We start from the raw sequence: 20383 nt of genomic DNA, 5'->3' as shown, positions 1-20383 counted from the left end.
CTTAATATCCACTCAAATATCTTAGCTCCCTGATTTTTTTTTAACCAAACATTTTGTTTTTATGCACATCTACAAACAGAAGAGAATCGTACATCACGGCTCAGTACACTGTCACATTGGATATTAAATGTCTCATACAACCGTTAAGGTCAGGTTGACATGTAGCATTCCAGTTACTGTCTTTCTTGTGAAAGATAAAATGGCCTCATCTCATGTATAATGAAATCAATGCATGGTCTTTTGTATGCCCAAACATGTAATGCATCACATAATTGCATGGTTTTTTAGAAAAAAATAACTTTATATTGCATATACTTTTTGTGTTTTATGACATTGAATTCAAACCTTATTCTTTGGTTAAGGAGGAATAAAACAAGATCTACATCTGCCTTTCAAAAAAGATTTTCTTGATTACCTTAAAAAACAGGCTGTGGATGGAATTCTGGGAGAATTAAAAGTGGTATACTAATCTGGCTTTTAATTAAATTAATCACATGCTTGCCAAGATGATGAATTTAACAGTAATCAGTTTTCCTTTCTATTCCTATCTCATCCGACCCTATACTTCTACAAGACGTGGCATCAGACCATATTCTCCTGTAATAATTCCGGTTTCATAACAGCTAATGTTTTGCAGCTAACTCAGTGCAAAGCAGTAAATACTTTCCAAGAATTCTTCTCTGTTGTTCACTCAGCAATCATGTGAAACAGGTACTAGCATTTTACAAGTGAGAAAACTGGGGCTTAGAAGGAGTGAGTAACTCAGATCGTAAATGTTAGAGCCACGTCTGTTGGTTTCAGCTCTGCATTGATGTTTAAGGTCTTAGGGAAGCTTCTATTACAAACTGGACTTTGTTCATCCCTGTGAGTGCTGACCAGGGAGTGGTCATGGACTTTGTTCATCCCTGTGAGTGCTGACCATCCCTGTGAGTGCTGACCAATTTAGTAAGAAAGTCCTTAAGTTATGAAGATTATGACTCAAGTATCTTTGGTAGTTTTTTTTAAATATGACTATATAATTTTAAAATGTTTTTCTTTCAGCAATAACATGAAGGTCTTAGCTTCCTTCAAGTTAAAATTAGTCTGTAAGGCAAGGACATTTTTGCTACATGGACAGTTTCTTGACCTTGTGATCTTTTTCTGTGAGAACCATGACAACTTTTGAAAGGTCATTGTAATTCCTCACCTTGAGGTTCAAACTGTCTTCAAGGAAGAAATTTTTGAATATCACCATTCCTGTCTGTGACAATAATGTATTGAGAATATCCTCTATTATGTGCTCTGGGGGTACATAGTGGAAACAGTAAATTTTTTTCAACAACTGCTCATTCAACCAAGCCTACCTTAGAGTAACCTATTAATTCCAGAATCTAGACCACAGCCAGCGTGTTTCTTTTCCACACATTTTCAAACCATGTAGCTTCTGTAGGACTGCTTTCATCATGATTTCCTTCTCTTTATGAAATCTAAATTTCCTACTCCATGCTGGGCACTCTTGTTTATTAAAAATAACTGGGGGCATCTTCCTCATCATCCATCACTGTGAGTGTGTTGAGGGGGGAGTCAAATTCTTTTGCTATTTGAGTTCAAAAGTTTCATTTCAACTACCTCCACTTAGTAAGAACATTGAAGTAGTTATTGGATTTACTCATTTTTAAAAATAAGACTCTGGGCCTAACCCAAGCTCCCTTTGAAGATGGCAGGAGAGGAAGAGTCTGTGTGGCTATTGTTATGTAACTAATAAGAGGAATCTTGATTAGGCTTGTTTGGTGCCAAGGGCAGAGGTTCTGTTTCCTGCACCTGCAAGAGCCTGGAGTTTTGGATGAAGACCCTTTCATTATCTTCATCCTGAAATGACGGTCTGAACAATGCTAGAAAATAACCCCACTGAGTAAATGAAAAGGGAATATTCCTCATCTGAGCATCTAATCACACAGGTGTTACACATCCCTTGTTGACCCTTTCACTGCTGGCTTCCTCCCTCACACACATACATCTGTTTTTGGCTCTTGCCCACATCTGTTTAATAATATTCCTTTGAAACTGGGTTTTTCACTGTACAATTGTTTCAGCTCACAGTCATGTACAATTTGGCACAAGTGTAGTGTGCCTAAATTTCAGCAGGGGGTATAATCAGTCTGCTTCAAAGGATGCAATTTTACTCATGAATTTGGGAGACTCAAGTAGTCCTCTTCCTTTTGTTATTAAAAGATCACATACATGCAGAACAAAAAACTATCTCCTTGGGAAGAAAAACAGTTTGGGGACAGAAGATGCGTACCTGTACACTTCCACTGCTAGTGCAAACAGCTTGCAGTGCAACGGAGGGAGTGCAGGGGCGAGAGGAATAGGCTTGGCAGCAGTCACTCAGGGTCTGTCCTTTGATCATCTTTCCAAGGAAGGGCCCACTATGGTTTCTTAAAACATGGAACATTTTAGTGGAAAATGAGTATTTTGTACAACTTGGCCAAGCATATTTATTATTTTCACTGTAGCAGCTTCAGTTGGAGATTTAATTAGTCATAATTATTGTCAGGTACATTTATTCCAGATAAGCAAATGGCCATGTTCTTTTTTTTTTTTTTTTTTTGCAGTTTTTGGCCGAGGCTGGGTTTGAACCCACCACCTCTGGCATATGGGGCCGGCGGCCTACTCCTTTGAGCCACAGGTGCCGCCCAAATCACCGTATTCTTATTGTGCAAATAATTGAGGCCTTCTCCACACACGAAATCTGAGTACATTATAGCTTATGAGCCCTCGAAGACTGTTGATGATTGTTTACCTTAAATGTCATGAATTGCACACCTTAAGATAAGAAATAGAACTTATAGAGCTCCTACTCCAACATTCCAACATATTCAGAATCTGTCCTAAGAAACATCAGGCCCACAAGATGCTTCAGTAAAACTTGGTGGAATGCTCTGTTCACATAAGGTGGAGAAAGGTTCTGTCCAGTAAAAGATTCGTAAGACAAACATGGGCATCACAATTTCTGAAGAAATACTGAAGAAAAGAAACCTACTGGGTATAATCAGACAATTCTGTGACCATAGAACCCTTTTATTTGTACAAAATAATAGTGTTCTGAGGGTGTAAACTTAGTATTTCACTAAAGATGCCCAGTCATTGCCAGGTACCTGAGTTGAGTCAGGTCCTGTGTGACCAATGATCTATTTAATTACCTTTTTTCTCAGTTCCTGCCTTTTCTATGAATTGGCCGATGACTCCTCACCATCCTGAGGATCATTACAACACCCTCCCAGCTATTTAGCCCGTTTCCTCTTTCCTTTCCTGCCTCTTTGCAGACCATGTTCCCCACAGCAGGCAAAGAATCTTTATAGAATTTTAATCAAATGATGTTGTCACTCTGCTCAAAATTGCCAAGCCTCAGACCCTTAGAATAAAATTCAAAGCCTGGACCATGAGCTATCAGACCACACAGAACCTGGGCTTCAGCTCCCGGCCCCAACCTTCTCACTCCTTTTGCTCAGGCCATGATGATCATTTTGTTTTTCTTTAAGCAGCATGTTGAACTAAAGCTTGTTAAAATATTTCCACTTCAAGCATGCTGTCCACTCAGGGCTTTTAACTTTCTTGCTATTATGACAATTTCTTATAAATAGCCACATGATTCCTTTCCTCACATCATTTAATTCTCTGCTCAGACATTACTGTATCAGTAAGGAGCTGTGAGACTGTGCCTCATAAAATCATACGTCTTGCTGTTTTTTTCTCTTTTGCCTCTGCTTTATTGCCATCTTAGTTTGTATCAGTCTGTATTAGCTATATGAGGGTGGCATTTTTTTCCCATTAATTTTGTCCCTGGTAGAAATATTTGTTAAATCAATGAAGGAAAAAAGAATAAATAAATAAGTGGATATTCTTCCTCTCAAATAGTCATCTCCAAAGGACGCACAATAATATGAATATACAATGTGAATTTTCATGACCTGCACCCACCCAAAATCAAAAGAGACTTTCCGTTCAAGTTTATAATTTTAGCTGCAAAATAAAATCTATAAGAGAATCTTCTCTCCACATTGATTACCCTATAGCTCTTGGCTCTTTAACTTTCTACCATGCAAAATGCTCTTAGGAGTTTTTATTATGCAAACTACAATTACTTTTTTGTTGTTGTTACAGCTTTTTTGTTGTTGTTGTTGTTGCAACTTTTTTGTTGTTGCAGTTTAGCTGGGGCTGAGTTCGAACTCACCAACCTAGGCATATGGGGCCGGTGCCCTACTCACTGAGCCACAGGCACCGCCCAACTACCATCACTTTCTCACTTACTCTCTACCCTCCTATGACATGTTAGCTGCATCACAGAGGCCCGTGAAGCACCGGACAACAGGCCACGTCCCTAACATGGATGGTAGACCTCCCAGAGCTAAGCCATATGTACACTCTACTGCATAAGAGCCTTTTAATGATGAATTAGATTTTTATTTTGGTTCATTATGCCTGGGTTTTCAGGCAATGTTCCGGATTTCATGCTTTTGTTTGTAATGAGCCATGGCCCCCTTGACAAACAAGAGAGTAATTAAACTAACCAGGTTATCAATAGAAGCTTGTGATGGATCTCCTGTTGCATATGGTTATTTCATCTTCAATAATAGCTGGATATCATAAAAGATTACAGCTTGTTAGTGTGTCAGGGAGAGAGAGATGAAAGCCTGCAAGAACAATAATGAAAATACAAGTAAATCAGTGACAAAGAAATAGGGTTTTATTTATAGACGTATTTTATGTATTTTGTTGCCTTGTACAGGGGGGCGTGAAACTTTGCTTCCCCCAAATATGTTAAAAATGATGAAATGGTTCCCTATATTGTGTTTGTGTACAATTTATGTGTGTATAAAACTGTGTATGTTGTGTGTTCGTGCATTATAGGATAACGTTTCTCATGTGAATATTTTTAGTAAATATCATTTTTCACCAAGTTATTAGCAAGTACTTTGATAAAAAAATACTTGCTTTGCAATTTTTTCCCAGAACTATAAATTGAACCTTTACGATTAAGAATAAAAGCACCACAGAGAAAGAGTTGCTCTAATTTCAAAATGAAGTATTGCCCTTTACTGAAAATGATGAATTTACCAGGGTACTTCTAAAAGGAAAGGCAATGTTCCATTGTAAGAATGTTTACAATTTTCTATTCCCTGCATATTGGAAAAACATTAAACCTTGTACGTTTTCCTGCTTTCCAAAGAAACCTCAACTACATCCAGAGTGCCCACTTCCTCTGGCTGTGTATCTGAAGGAATTAGTACCCACATCTTCCAGTTTCCAGTTCTAATTCTTTCTTGCTGCTGTAAGATTTTTTGTTCCCTGGTTTGGGTTTGATCTTGCCATTTTGCTTATCCCCTTCTAACGCTGTGTTTCCACTGTGTGTTTATTGCGTTTACTGCCTATAGTGTGTGTGCCCGTCCCACCCATTTTAAAGGTGAACAGCATCACGTCAGGGCATTTGACTGCCCTGTGCCTGGAGCCTGGCCTGGCAGGCGGGAGAAGCGGCACCCCCAGGTCGCTGACTTGCTTATGTGCTGGGCACAGGTGGGGAAAGGCGGAATCTGGAAAGAGTCCTGGTGTTGAGTCAACAGGACCGACTTCAAGTCCAAACTCTGCAACTGGGCAGCTGTGTGAACTGAGACAAACCGTTACCCCCTCTGCACTTCAGTTTTCACGTGGGCATAGCGGGGTGATACCAGCTAGAGCGCATTATAATTGTGAGGAGCTCGGGAACATAAAGCACCTGCCCCCGGGATGGCTCGGTCAGCTAGAGCTGGTCCGGGAGGGCAGTCCGACTCCTGGACCGTGGGGCTTCCCCTCACCAATGCCATATTTCCAACAGCAAGCAAGGCCAAAACGATTGCATTTATTCTGCACTCCCCAGGATACGTCTTGTTCAGTCTGAAAAGGGATGCTGAAAATGACTAGTCCTGAATTTGAAGCAGAAAAACAAGAAACTGTGACGCACCAGCTGATCAGGCCTGAGACTGCTCAGAATAGAGAAGGGAATACAAGTGTGTGTGTGTGTGTGTGTGTGTGTGTGTGTGTGTGTGTGTGTGTGATGTTTCTGCTTAAGATTCTTTTCACGTACCCACCAGTTTCTTCTGTTTGTTTCTTTTCCAGTTGCCCCTACGATTCAGGAAATTAAATCTGGCGCGGTGATCCCGGGCCGCAGCGGGCTGATCCGGTGCGAAGGCGCAGGGGTGCCGCCTCCGGCCTTCGAATGGTACAAAGGCGAGAAGAGGTAAGGACGGGGCGGTGGTTACTGTGTCCGGAGCGCTCTGAGCTAATGGTTTGTGTTTCACACGCTTGCTTCGGGCAGTTTCTCTAACTGTCTGGAATGAGTCTCAGCAGCCTCCTCTCCAGCAAGCAAACCAGAGGCGCCCACGCGGGGTGCGGGGTGGGCAGCTAACGGCGTCCAGGAGAAATGCCCACTTTGGCTTCTACATCCCCAGATATACCCACAAATCCCCCATTACAGCTTCCTTTCACTTCTTCCCCTCCCTCCGGAACCAGCACACCATTGCTCTGGCTGGCAACCACCTTGACTCGGAAGCAACCCAGCTCTTAAAGGACTGGGCACAGCTTCCTCCGGGCTTGGAAAGCGGTAGAGGCCCCGTCTCCGCCGGCTCCCTGCACCTGCCTGGTTCTCGCTCAAGATAGTGCAGCCCTTCGTTCCACAGGACACTGTGTTTTGGATATTCTATCACTAACGAGGCTATCGAGGACACAAAATAAACGGTGAAAAGAATAAGCATGTGTATTTTAGGGCTGTCCTCTCATTTCGGTTCTCTGTGAGCGCCCCCTGGAGAAGTCCCAGAAGCCTTGGCAAGGCTGCTGCCCAAGGGACGGCAGGGCTGGACGGCAGGGCTTGACACCTTCCCAGTCACACCACTGGGAACCCCAGAAGCCCTGTGGGTTGGGGGAGGAGGTAATGCTAAGGCAGGGTGTAGATTTTGCTTGGAAAGTGTGGAGTGATATAACCATAAACATTTAAGTTGAACCTTATGACATTGCCATTTTTAAATCAAGAAAGCCAGACATTGCCAATTCCACACACTCAACATACATGTAAGGAAGGGGTTTGCTGACTTATATCATGGCTTGTACCTAATTCCAGCAAAATATCTGAATGTAAAAAACCTGGTAAAATCACACTAGAACTTAGATATTGCTACGAAGGACACCAATGTGGGATAAGCAGGTACTTTGATTCTGAAACTGGAATCAAAAGATGACAGAAGGCAGTCTCCTCTTTGACATCAGAGTAAATAAGAAAGACCATTTCCACATGTATCTCATTTTTTCTCAATAACCCCTTGTGGGTTTGCCTACAAATCTTTGTGGCTCTTTTACGTACAACTTCTATAATTTGGGGGTTCAATTATTAATTCTTTATTACTAATTAGTTTATGGTTTTTATTAATTCTAACTCTGTTTGCTAGTAGCTCAGTGGCAGATCCTATAATTTTATCTACTTAGAATTGCATAAACTGGTCTGTGTTCACCCCTATTCCATCCTGCAACCCTACAATATAACTTTTCTCAGATTTTGATAACCCAGAATGAGACATATGGCTCTGTGATTATCCTTATGAACAAGCATTCATAAAAGTGCTTCTCAATCATTTGAAACTTAAGGAATTCTTTGTTCACATACCACTTTATTTGGAAGCCTGGGAAGTGGTTTCTGTGAACACAGCACTTCTCTGGCAGATGCGGGCTGCACGGGGCCTGGATTCCACCTGCTCAGCCTCCTCCTCTCAATGAGGCCATCCTTCCAGGAGCCCCCGCATTGCATGATTTTTTTTATAATTCATGGTTTAAATAAAAGTAACAAACTACTTTGTATATCTTTCACTTTTTAATTAATCTTTATCATTAATTTCTTAAAGGATAACAATCAGAATTACTCCTCACAGTCTATGTCAGAGCTCCTTTGCTAAAGGCCATTTTATTTCCAATTTTTTTATGAGGTGATATCTTGCAATTTTCTCCTCTCCCCTCTCTCTGCCTTTTCTACATCTAGTAACCATTGTCCAAAAAGGCTACAATGCCCCTCGGTCCACTTTCATGGCCAATAGTAAATATAGCAAAGGGCCCATTGGTGCTCATAATGATGGGGCCAGTGATTTTTTTTCTACTAAGGAGATGGACTATAGCTTTTATTATGTTTTCAAAGGAGTTTAGAACCATGTACTAAAAAGGAAAAGGTAGATTGATTTCCCCTAATCGATGTCCTCACCAACACACTGACACACCTCAGGAAAATCAAATGCCCTGTGGGAGGCTAACATATGTTCAGTTCAGTGAATCATAAATTTATCTTTTAAAGTTGTTTATATTTGAGGAAATATCCAAATCCTCAAATATCACTGGAATAAATAATTTTCTCTTGAAACCAGAGTAGAGCAAAGTTGAGTATCTGCAGAGTAGGAAAGAGAAAGAGTCTGATCGCCAAACAGTTGTTACTACACTCACTAAATGGATCTGCCACCAAGGTCTAGGCCATTCAGGTATCTCCCGCAAAGTGAACAGCTATCTATTTAACTAGCACCTGATATTTGACAGATACTGTTCTAAGTCTGCTAGTGAATATTAAACTATTTTTTTCCTAGCAAACTTGTATGATACTCCTATTTTTATTCTTACCTTTTTTTTATCAAGCTATGTGATAAATACTATCTTTTTTTCTTATCTTTGCTTGAGGAAACCAAGTAACAGAACGTTTCTAAGTAATTTGCACAAGTTCATACATTAGTAGCAGAGCTGAGATTTAAACCCAGAAAGTCTTATAAATCTTCACTCAGGGTCCGTGAATTTAATCCCTATACCATGGCACCTAGGCCATGGCCTTCAGAATCTATCAGAAATAATTTGAAATGTCAGTGTTAAATTCCAAGGACAAAGACATTTCAGGTGGTTTATAGATTTGCAAAGGAAGAGACTGCGCATACAAACATTTACTTAAAATTTCCCAATTTCCTTAGTAAAGGACAAAAAATGGAGTCAAGGTGGAAACCCGGCAGAAACAGAAACAGCCTATTTCTGAGTTGTCCTCTTGGCCTCTGGGGCTGTAACTGGGAGACTGAAGCTGTCAGGGAGCGTGTCAAAGTGGGAAGATATGCAAGATCTGGAAAAGTTTTATTTCCTAGAGATCTTTTATACTTGGGGCTAACACAAAATTCAAAAATAACATGGACAATCACTTTATTTCTATGTAAAGAATGTTGAAAAATATCCATCTCTCTTAAATCATGATCTTCAAAGGCAACTCTTCATTTGGATAAACAAGTAAATGCAAACAAAAAACAGAGGCAGCAACTGAGTATCTCTCACCCTGCCTCTGCCTGCAATTCTTCAGCATCCTGAAAAGTCAATTCCTGTGTGCTCAGAGTCATCACCTTGAAATGCCATAAAGAAGAAACCCTGTAAAATTAAGCACAATTTAGAGAAAAGAAAGACACATATTCTTACTGGGGAAAAAACACTTCCCAGGTCCTTTAAATTCTTTTACCTCATTTATTCTTCAGAACCTGTCTGATAAGATTTCTTATCCTCAATTTGCTGATGTCAAAACTAAGTCACAAGAAACTTAAACTGCTCAAGAGCACTCAGCTTCCAGTTGCCATCAAAACACATTTTAGCTTTGTCAGCCTCTCAGCACATGGTGTTTCCCATTTATCCGCCACCAATGTTGGTTCTCTACTGCTGAGGAACAAATTCAACAGAAGTCAGAAGCCTAAACCCATAAGGGTTTGTTGTCTCAAACTGTGTCTGTGAGTCGGGAATCTGGGAGCAGTTTGGCCTCGTAGTTATGGCTCAGGATCTCTCATGAGGTTATAGTCAGATTGTCACCCCATGCTGGTCACCTGGAGGCTGGACTTGGCTGGAGAATCTGCTTCCAATAGAACTCACTCCTGCTCCCAGCAAGGCAGTGCTGGTTATGGAGAGACAGCCTCGGTTTCCATGTGGACGTCTCCACGGGGCTGCTTGACTGTCTTCATAACATGGCCGGGGCCTCCTCTGGAATTAGAGGTCCAGGAAGGAGCAAAGTGGAAGCTGCCAGGTGTTTTATGACCGTGTCTCAGAGTAAATCAGAGGTCATGCTCTGTTATCTCTGCTGTATCTTATTGGATACACAAGGCAGCCCCATTCCATGTGGTAAGGGGTGATGCAGAGGTGTTGACGAGTAAGAGTGAGACTCGTCTGATGGATCTTCAAAGATGGCTCCAGCACTGTCTCTCTCGCTGATGAGCTAAGGATTTTTTTATATTACAAATACTAGTCATTTGACTTTTCGTGTATTCCGCTGCTTAGATAAGCATCATGAGCATGAATAAAGTAATATTTCCGTCATTAAAATATTACCCCTTTGTATAAAGTAGTCTTTTTTTTTTTTAGCACTATACTCTCTTTCAACATACAGAAACAGTCCCAATGGGCATAAATTTACCTTATATACATTTACATATTGGGAAAATCAGAGTTTGGGGTTCAATTCTATAGAGGGCCAAAATGTAAACTCTTTTTTTCTTAATAATATAGACGGTTGATAGGAAGAAACACACTCCTTACATGAAGATAACAGGGCAATCTCAGGGCATAGAAAGCATCATTAAGAAAATAATGTCTTTGGAAAAAGCCCAAGTGCCCATTGATCCACGAATGGATTAATAGATTGTGGTATATGTACACCATGGAATATTATGCAGCCTTAAAGAAAGATGGAGACTTTACCTCTTTCATGTTTACATGGATGGAGCTGGAACATATTCTTCTTAGTAAAGTATCTCAAGAATGGAAGAAAAAGTATCCAATGTACTCAGCCCTACTATGAAACTAATTGATGGCTTTCACATGAAAGCTATAACCCAGTTATAACCTAAGAATATGGGGAAGGGGGAGAGGGAGGGGAGGGAGAAGGGGGATGGGCAGAGGGAGGGTGATTGGTGGGATTACACCTGTGGTGCATCTTACAAGGTTATAAGTGAAACTTGGTAAATGTAGAGTATAAATGTCTTAACACAATAACTAAGAAAATGCCAGGAAGGCTATATTAACCAGTGTGATGAAAATATGTCAAATGGTCTATAAAACCAGTGTATGGTGCCCCATGATCGCATTAATGTACACAGTTATGGTTTAATAAAAAAAGAAAATAATGTCTTTGATGACATGAAAGTAAGATAATCCAATGCTTGAGAACAGTACATGAATTTAGGATTAAGGCTAAAAACATAAATTAAATTATAATGGACTGCCATTTCAATAAATACCACAAAAACACAGGGTTTGTATTTGTAGAAACAGCATTACCAGGCTGTCTTAGATCAGAATATTTTTATGTGCTTACATGGTTGAATTTCTGCCTACTTTTTTAGATTCTTCAAATCCGGCCTGAGGTCTAGAAAGACATGTCTTCTGATTTCTCTTGATCAGTGCAACTGCTCCAGGCTCTCAGTGATAGATAAGTTCATTAGCTTGACTCAGTCATTCTGCACTGTCTACATACATAAAAGATCACATCGTACCCCACAAACGGATGCAGTTATTACTGTTTAATTAATAATAAAATATTAAAAGAGAGTAAGTTTTAAAAAATTGCATTTTATTCACTTCACTTATTTTTGTGTAAAGGGACAGTGGTGGCAATGCTTTATGAAATTTCTTAATTGCAACAGATTTTTTTTCTTACTGCCCTATCCTAATTTAAGACATGGATGCTAAGTTATAAATGAGGTCAATGAAAATTACTCCCATGAATAAAAGGAAATAGATAGCAAAACATTAAAAATTATCAATTTATCAATTAAAAAGCTACATAACCTAAAAAAGGAAATATTTTCCATTTCATGTATCTTTACTTATTTCAAACTTAGTCTATGCATTGTAAGTCATTCTTTATAACACTACTATAGAAAAAAATGTGATGATGATCATTGCTATTTTGTGTTGTTATGAAGGACAGTAACATATGTGCATAAAACATGCACAGTCACAGACAAGCGGGACACAGGTGACCACTGAATGGGCGGGAGCTGCTGAACTCAGCCACGTGGAGCGTGCCATGTCCACTCTACATGGAGGCAGGAGGCTTTTTCAGTTAGGTTAATATGAAGTTGCATTTTAGGGGATGATTATTTTTCATTTCTGGCTCGACATGAGTAAAATGAACTTCAGAAATCCTAATAAAATATAGTGACTTCCCCCCACCCCATTTCTTAGTCTATATATTTACTATCTGATTGTCTAGGCAGGCCATCAATTTCTTTATTGAAAGACTATGGGAGGGAAGTACTTCTCCCCTTCCTATATTTTTGAGGAAACCAGGAAAATGGTTTAAAATATTTCTCCGTAAGCGTCTCTTCAGCAATGAATGCCATTTCTTCACCATTTTTCATGCAACTTATTATGTCGAGATTATTAATATACTACTTACGTGCGTAAGATGCATTATGATTTTCAAAGCATTTTTATATATGGTGGTTTTGCAAATTGTTACATTGTTTCACATACATATAGTCAGCTCTTCAAGCCTGGAGTGTTACATGAGCTAGACAAGAAAAGAGAAAAAAGAGACATAAACATATAAAGTAATATAAATGGCGCGACTTACTACTCTACTGCTTCAAAAATACATATAATGAGAAGTATGTACCTTACTTCTCCCTTAGTTGGCTCTAAAACAAAAGCCACCACCTCATGCAGTGTTCCACCATGGGTAGTGGTGTATACTTGTGGTCAGCAACAGTTTATGAACATATTATCCCTATGACTAGAATTTAAACTTAGCAAACATTAACGGTATGTGCATATGGATTTGTAACATAAGCATTTCTGATCTAAATGATTTACAACAGAAAAAAATTAAAAAATGGAAGATAATACAATATAAATGGCCTTTTATTCTTTCTTCTCACACTCAAACAGGTCAAGTTGTACTGACTTCAAGATACTTGCCCTTCATTTTGGAGACTATTTTGTAAACATGGCAGTTTAAAAGGAGAAAGTTTAAGGAATTTTCAAGGGCAGTTTTCAGAAATGCAACTTTTATCCTACATGCTGACTTAGATTCTGTCTTAGAACACATATTGAACTTGAATCAGAGGATTAAGGAATGCTTCAGGCCAAAAGGTGCTATTGTGCTGAACCCTAAATGGTGAGCAGCACTTCCAAATACTGCGAGGGATAGAGGGTGACCACAGGGAAGAGAAGACCATGGTCAATGTCACATGAGCATTACGTACAGAGGGTTTTTAAGTAGTGGTGTGCAGGATATGAAATCGGATACAATAGGCATCTCAGGACTGGACTTGAAGGATGTTCAGTTGTATAAGACATGGGTACTAGATTCCATAGCGTTGGAAAACTATTGAAAGACCTTTTGAGAGTGGTAAAATGGTCCACTCCCTATATTCATGTAACGTTTCTTGGAGCAGTTGGAGGTATGGATAGGAAGGTAAAATACAGCTTAAACTTGAATGTTGAAGGTGCAGTTTAAAAGGAGAAAAGAGGAAAGGTGATATTTATGTATTTCAGTGAGTAACAGATGCATGGGTTGGACAACTTGAAGATGATTCCAAGTTCTCCATCCAGACAACAAGGTGAAAGGTGAGGCCCCGGCTGAGGAAGACAGGAAGGAGGCTTGGCAGGACCTACTGGAGTTAGAGTGTTCACATCACAAGAGTCTACCAGTAAACAGACGGGATTTCGTTGCATTCTTAACATTCTTAGTGATTGTTCCCTGATAAATACCTGAACTTACCACGTGATAGGTGAAGCCTGTCATTGGTTTTTCGCTGCATCTGGAATAAAGTCCTGACACCACAGGGTGGCATGAGAGCCCTCCACAGTCTTCCTCTCTCCTTATGAGTCTTGCCACTGGGGCCATAGTCATCCTGAAATATTGTAGCTCACAAGCTGCGACACGAGCTCTCTCTCCAGCCCTCAGCCCTGTTGGCACTTTTGTAAGCCCCTCACACACAGACCTACCCTGGCTGCCTTGGGCTGTCTGCCATCCACTAACTAGGCCTTTTGTCCCCATGCAGATGACATCTTCTCCAGGAGAGCTGCTCTGAGCCCAGCACTCCTGGGATGGAAGCTCTTCACATATGCTCACCTGCACTCAGCCTATCAAAGCATGTGTTAAACCACACTCAACTCCCTTCCCTTGTCCACCTCTGCTACTAACTGGTAACCTTCCTGGGAGTGAGGGTCCTGCCTCATTCCCTATAAGGTCCCTAACACCTAACGTGGTATTTAGCGTGATGAACACACTGTTGCAAGACTGCATGACAGCCTTTTAATAATTATCAAGTACAGTCATTCTTATTTTAGCACCCTTGTAAACCAGTAAAAGAATGTTTGCACAAATGAATCCTGTCACCTTAGCTGGTGGGGCATTTTAAACCCAATATATCATTAAAGAAAGGAAGCTGAGTTTTGTTGCTCAGGGTCACCTTCTCAAGATTTCTTTTCTAGGAATGTAGTCTCTGCAAAATGTCTGTGTTGTTATTTTGTGGGATGATATTTGACATTAAAATCCTGGACATACTGATATTAGCAAAGCTGTTCAAGAAGAGGTAAGAATCCAGTCCCAGGCCAGGTTGTCACAGATACAGGAACTCACCGCAGGCAGGGAGGTTAACACCGCACTGCAGCCTTTGTTTATTTGATGTAGAGTTAAAGGGTAATACCCTCTCCATGCAATTCAAACCGTCACAAGCAAAGCAGCCCAAAGGTTTCTAATCTAAAACAATTAATTTCATTAAAATTGATAAAGTAAACAAGACATACATTTTAAATAGCTTAATAAAGTCTAGATTCATTAAAGTGTCCTAATATATTATAATAACATTAATTTATTCAAATACACAACTAAAGATAGATACCCCTTGGGGGAAGACAACGATGGTGATAGTCCTCAGTCCGCTTCTGGAATAAATGATATCATATTGTTTTCCAGCCCTCAGTCTTAAGCAACACAGTAAACTAATAGGTTGCCATAGCAGCGTGTGCACATGAATTTTCATTTCTCGCTGGTATCTAGAAGTTCTTCCTCCTCCTCCATTTTACTTTTTTATTTCTATTTTTTGTTATCTACCCTGCACATCTGTGAAAAGCCTCGATAAGATGGATAATGCGCATGTAATTGATACTGAAGTTGGCACATCTTGAAATCATGATGCCAAGATCTTTTCAGTCACTCCCCTAGATCTTTTCTTTAAAAATAATTTCCTGTACGCTCAATGTCTAATATTTTGCTGCTGTGTAAGAGGAAATGTATCTGTGCTGCCTAAGAAACAGACCCTATTGTTGAACAATAGTAATGCATCAGTGCTGCCTGAGAAACAGACCCTGAACAATAGTAGCACCTATCTTAATGGAGGGCTTACTGCATTTGACATGCACATGCACAGATAATACACATTATTGTATATGTATATATATATTTAAACCAGGTTGACATTGACACTTTGCATTTGGCTTCATTTTTCCCATTTCTCAGAAGAACAAAAATAAGAATTACAAAATTATGAAGACATGATTAATTCAGGCAAGGATGCAACAATTATTCCTATGTACCTACTAAGAGCCAAGCACTATAGACCATGCTTAGAATACAACAAATACCAAAACTAGCTGGGAATCTTGCCCTAATGTCCTTCCACTCTAATGGGGAAGATGGACCTTAATCAAAAATCACACACATGCATGAAAACTTACACCTGAAATGATCTTACACGAAGTATTTTGATGTCGTGATGATGATTCGGCCAAGTCTGGCAGCACACAGTCACTCCCTAGCATCACTACAACTTGAACTTTAGAGGCAAATTGGGAATTGCTCTGCAATACTGCATTTTGTCACTTGGCTAGGTTACACTTTGAGGAGAGATTTTCTCCCTCTAGTGAACCTAGAGGAGGGACACACACAGTAACTGGTGCTGAGGGTCTGTGTACATTGGGGAGTCGCTTGCAGAGGGGGGAAAGCAGCCTGCCAAGGGCCTCCACTCTGGAGGCTGCACTGAAAGGCATGAATAAAGCCTCACACCAGTAGTCGGGAGGCCTCTGAGCCACAGGACCATCCAGACAGCCAGTTGGATGGAAGCTTGCTCGTTGTTTGCTTTGTACGCAATCAGTTTCCCCCTTGGATTGAGCCTGCCTCTCCTGGAGCAGGTGCCCCACCCCACTGGGTTGTTTAACTCATTGGTTTTCTTCCCTGGCTTAAGTCAGTTTTCTTGAAGAGTCCAGGATTTCCGATTTCTCTCTAAAGTCAGATAAGATATTTTAGTTTTACTTGGTGATTTAAGTCCCAAGTGTTATTGGGGAGTATATCAATAGTCAGAGGACCTGGATTTAAATGTTGCTTTTGCCACTTATCAGATGGTGAAGGGTAAATTAACATAATCTTTCTAAACATCTTTTTTTTTCTCATCTGTAAAATGGAGCTGATAACACCTCCTTTTTAAGGCTGTTGTGAAAATCACTGGACAACTACATTTGAAAATGCTTAAGTGTGTGTCAAATTCCCACACTCTTAACACCGAACATTTTTGTGTACAATGTTGAAAATTTATAGCGTTAGATTACTTCAGTCATAAATGTACTGAGAACCGCTAACAGCTTTCCATGTGCTACCTCTGAGAGACACTGGAATATATAGGGGACTATTCTAATTCAGAACTAGTTAGTGAGTTGGGCTGTGTCACTTAGGAGCTGACAGGGACTGCTGGCAAAGCAAATAGCCTGAGGTTCACAGACTTCAGCAGATGGACAAGGAGGGAGGGAGATGGGTTTCGCTACGGAGCAAACTTCTACTGGGGTCAGAGGAGAGAGGACAGCAGGGTCCACAGTAATAGATGAATCGTATGACCATGTTCCCTGTGATAAAAATGCAACACAAGAAAACCACCAAGTATTTCCAGATAAGCATCATATGCTGCTTGTCTATGCTGAAGAAATGGACGCCGTATTTAACTCCTAGCTCACTGGAATTTATTTCCCTTTGTGGAAGGGAGGAGCTCTAGAAAGCATCTTTTATTCTATAATCTAAGCAAATATAAGAATGACTCTCTTTACAGAAGCGTAATTATAGAAAATCATATTTAATAAATCTGTTTCATAAAGAAAAAAGTTCAATAGGGACATCTTTTGTGATTCATTTTTAGTCAAAGAGTGAAATCACGTTAGGGTCATACATGACAAAACTTCTGTGCCTCAAATATCTCAAATATCAGTAACTAAGGGTAGATGTGCTCGTATTGAACAGTGCCCCATTGCGACTGAAATAGCCTTTTGGTGTAAATACTTGGTTACCTGACAGATTCTTCCCCTTGGCTTTGATCCTGTCAAAGGCATAGGTCATGTGCTTCTCAGATGAGTCCCTAATCACTCAGAGTAGCACTTATCTTTGTAGGAATCTAAAAATATTTTCAGAATTGATTTGAATAATTGAGAAAGTCTGTCCTCATACCCCAGATCCCTGCAGGAAAATCACAAAAGTACATTCTCTAGAAATATGCACTGTTTCAGATGTCATTGTCCTTCAAGGTCAACTTGGCAAAAGTCCCTCCAGCTCCCTGCCAGGCGGAGATAGGTTCTCAAGTGGTGTTTGAAGTGTCAGCACTTCTAAAACTCCCAACTAGAGAAGAAAGTAAGATGTGGACTTCTCCAGTCATCTCAGGAAGGAAGTTTCCCCAAGAGGGAGGAAAATTCCCTCAGGGAAGGGCCTGTGCTTTTTTATTGGCCATAATCACCTGCCTGGCTGAGCCACTTGGCGGGGGCGAGAGCATTACTGGGCCACTCTGGCAAGGATGCTCACAGCACTGCTGGCCGGAGGCCAAAAGTGGGCCTGTGCACAGAGAGCACAGACACGCCACGTGATTCAGCAACATCTGTGTCTTTGCCTGTAGGTGCATTAAAAGGCAGGGGATCGGAAGCTAACTCACCCAGAAAGACAGCCAGAAGGCACAGAGGCAGGTAGGAGCATGGAGGGTCTGAACAGTCTTCCCTGAGATTTCTTCCCCAGCGCCTTGCCAGTTAAAGACTGTAGTTAATTTCTTCTCAATTCTTAAGCAGCTAAACCATCTTGGTCTCAGTAGATGGAGCACAACAGGGATTTCGTGGTCTAGGGAGTCGCTGAGCTCTCTAGAGAGTGTGTCTACCACATGGATGTGGGCAAACTGACGTGAGCCAAGAATGTGGAAGCTCGTTTGTATGCACAAGACATAGTCTGATTAGTTAAAAATAAAGTTATTAATGGGATGCAGAAAACTATGCAACAGTCACTGTGGGAGTTTAGCATAAACGTTGATAGCTTTGAAATATGAGACAAAGGCATAAAGCTGCCATATCCACGCTATTTTATGCCACATTTTCCTACATCAGAATTGGCGATCATTAAATTTATTGCTCAAGTTGTTTAATGTTTATTCAACTCAAAGTTTTATTAACCTGATTAAAGTTTGTGTTTAGGATAAACCAAACTCAGCTCTTATGTGAAATGTAAGTAATCCCCAGAGAAATCAAGCGAGACTGCGGATGTTAACCTGCATTTCACTACAGTACAGTTTATCTAAATTGATATGCAAACCACACAACATAATGCAAAGGAATTCGACTTAAACTCTCAAGGGATGCCATTTACAGCATCTTCCAGAATAAAAAAAAAAAATATTTAGTACCAAATCTCAAACATATCAAAGAATAAAAACCAGCATGCCATTTGGACTTCAAGCTTCCATAGCCAGCCTTGTGATCAGAGCAACCCCAGTAAACCAGGAGTTGGATAGGGACAAGCTGGTTTCGGGTCGCTATCCTCATTGTAGCAGAATGTAGATTTAGATAATTTCTTGAAGTGGCCATGGAAGGGGGCTAACCAATACCTTTTGGGGAACATCACAAGCTGGACCCTGCTGACCGATGCACTATTTATTATGTGTGGGATAAATAGTAGGATACCACTATTAAGTGCTGTAGAAGATTCAGATATCAAAAAAGGTATGTCTGTTTGTCCCTGCCTTTGGAGGAGTTGAAAAAAATAAACCTTGCTAGTTTTTTTGTTTGTTTGTCTGTTTCGGTGTGAAAAGACTTGTGTGCATGGAAACCCCAGAGAAAACAATGTGGAGAAACTTGGAGAGAGAGGAGAGTCGTTTAGGAGCATTTGACAAGGAGAGAGTGCCTTTGTTCCAACCTGCATGTGGAGGGAAGAATCTGACTGACCAAGACAAAACAGGCACGTGAGACAGGGTGCAGGCTCAGGAAAAGGCGGGAGAGGAGGAGGCACGGTGGCCTGCGCCCAGGCTGCGGAACCCATGCCCACCTGAGGGTGAGAACCCCCGATAGCAAGACGGCTGATGGAGGCAAACTGTTGGGCCAGGAGGGTGGAATTGGGTAGAAGAGAATTTCATGTTGAAGTCCAGAGAATGTAAAGGACCTTCCCTTGCACGTTAATAAAAAATGGCAGAGATGTGACTTGACTGCAAATGCTGTATTTAATACTACCCTGTTAACTCCTTCTAGGTTGAACGGAAGTCATCTGTCTGGGTTTTTCATGGCAGCAGTGAAATAGTGTCGACTCTGGACTCAGAACCATTCTCCCACGGTTGTAGGGTTGACTTTCTGGGAGTTATTCAGTACTATTATCTATCTGGAATGGTCTAAACATACTCCAGCCAGCTGCCCTAGAAGCAATCACTTATACTTAACAGTGAAATGTTTATATGCATTTCCCTTTGACTCTTTCTTGATTTTATTTAATAGATGAGATGTTATTGCTGTGGTGTGTTTAATTTTCTAAAAGAAAACTCCCTTTTCCAGATCTACTAATGTGAGGACAATATGAGTGCACCGTTCGCATGCTCTGTGCTAAGGGCTGTGTAATCCTGTTGTCTATGGGTTACCATGACAACCCCCGCTAAGATAAAAATGAAACTGGCATTCATAGTACATATTTTGTTTTCTAGGCTCTTCAATGGCCAGCAAGGAATTATCATTCAAAATTTTAGCACAAGATCCATTCTCACTGTCACCAATGTGACACAGGAGCACTTCGGCAACTATACCTGTGTGGCTGCCAACAAGCTGGGCACAACCAATGCGAGCCTGCCTCTGAACCGTAAGTAACGGTGCTGCCCAGATGCTCCCGGGGCTTGGCTCCTGCACATCAGTGGACGTAACACACGGAGTGGAATATGTTCATTTTAGAACTCAGCCCCCTAGGACACATTTCTGACACAGAGGAAACGTTGCCCCCGAAAAAAATGGGTGTGATTCCGGTAGGAGCCATGTCCATAGAGAAAGAATATCTTAGAGCTCAGAAAAGGGGAAAGATTACACAAACATAAAGGCTAACTCAAAAATGTCTTCT

At 40.7% G+C, this 20383-nt stretch overlaps 1 protein-coding gene across 1 annotated transcript in view; it reads left to right on the top strand.

Moving 5' to 3' along the window:
• The window catches only part of NEGR1 (neuronal growth regulator 1), an 837414-nt gene that overhangs the window by 632518 nt on the left and 184513 nt on the right, over nt 1-20383 (top strand). The window contains exons 5-6 of the mRNA XM_053592246.1: nt 6133-6253; nt 19980-20131. Coding sequence (XP_053448221.1) covers nt 6133-6253; nt 19980-20131 — 273 coding nt within the window. The remainder of the gene's footprint in view (nt 1-6132; nt 6254-19979; nt 20132-20383) is intronic.

This window comes from Nycticebus coucang, chromosome 5 (genome assembly GCF_027406575.1).
Source record: "Nycticebus coucang isolate mNycCou1 chromosome 5, mNycCou1.pri, whole genome shotgun sequence".
Lineage (NCBI taxonomy): Eukaryota > Metazoa > Chordata > Mammalia > Primates > Lorisidae > Nycticebus > Nycticebus coucang.
Note: the sequence above shows the minus strand (reverse complement) of the source record. Positions and strands in the feature narration are given on the sequence as shown.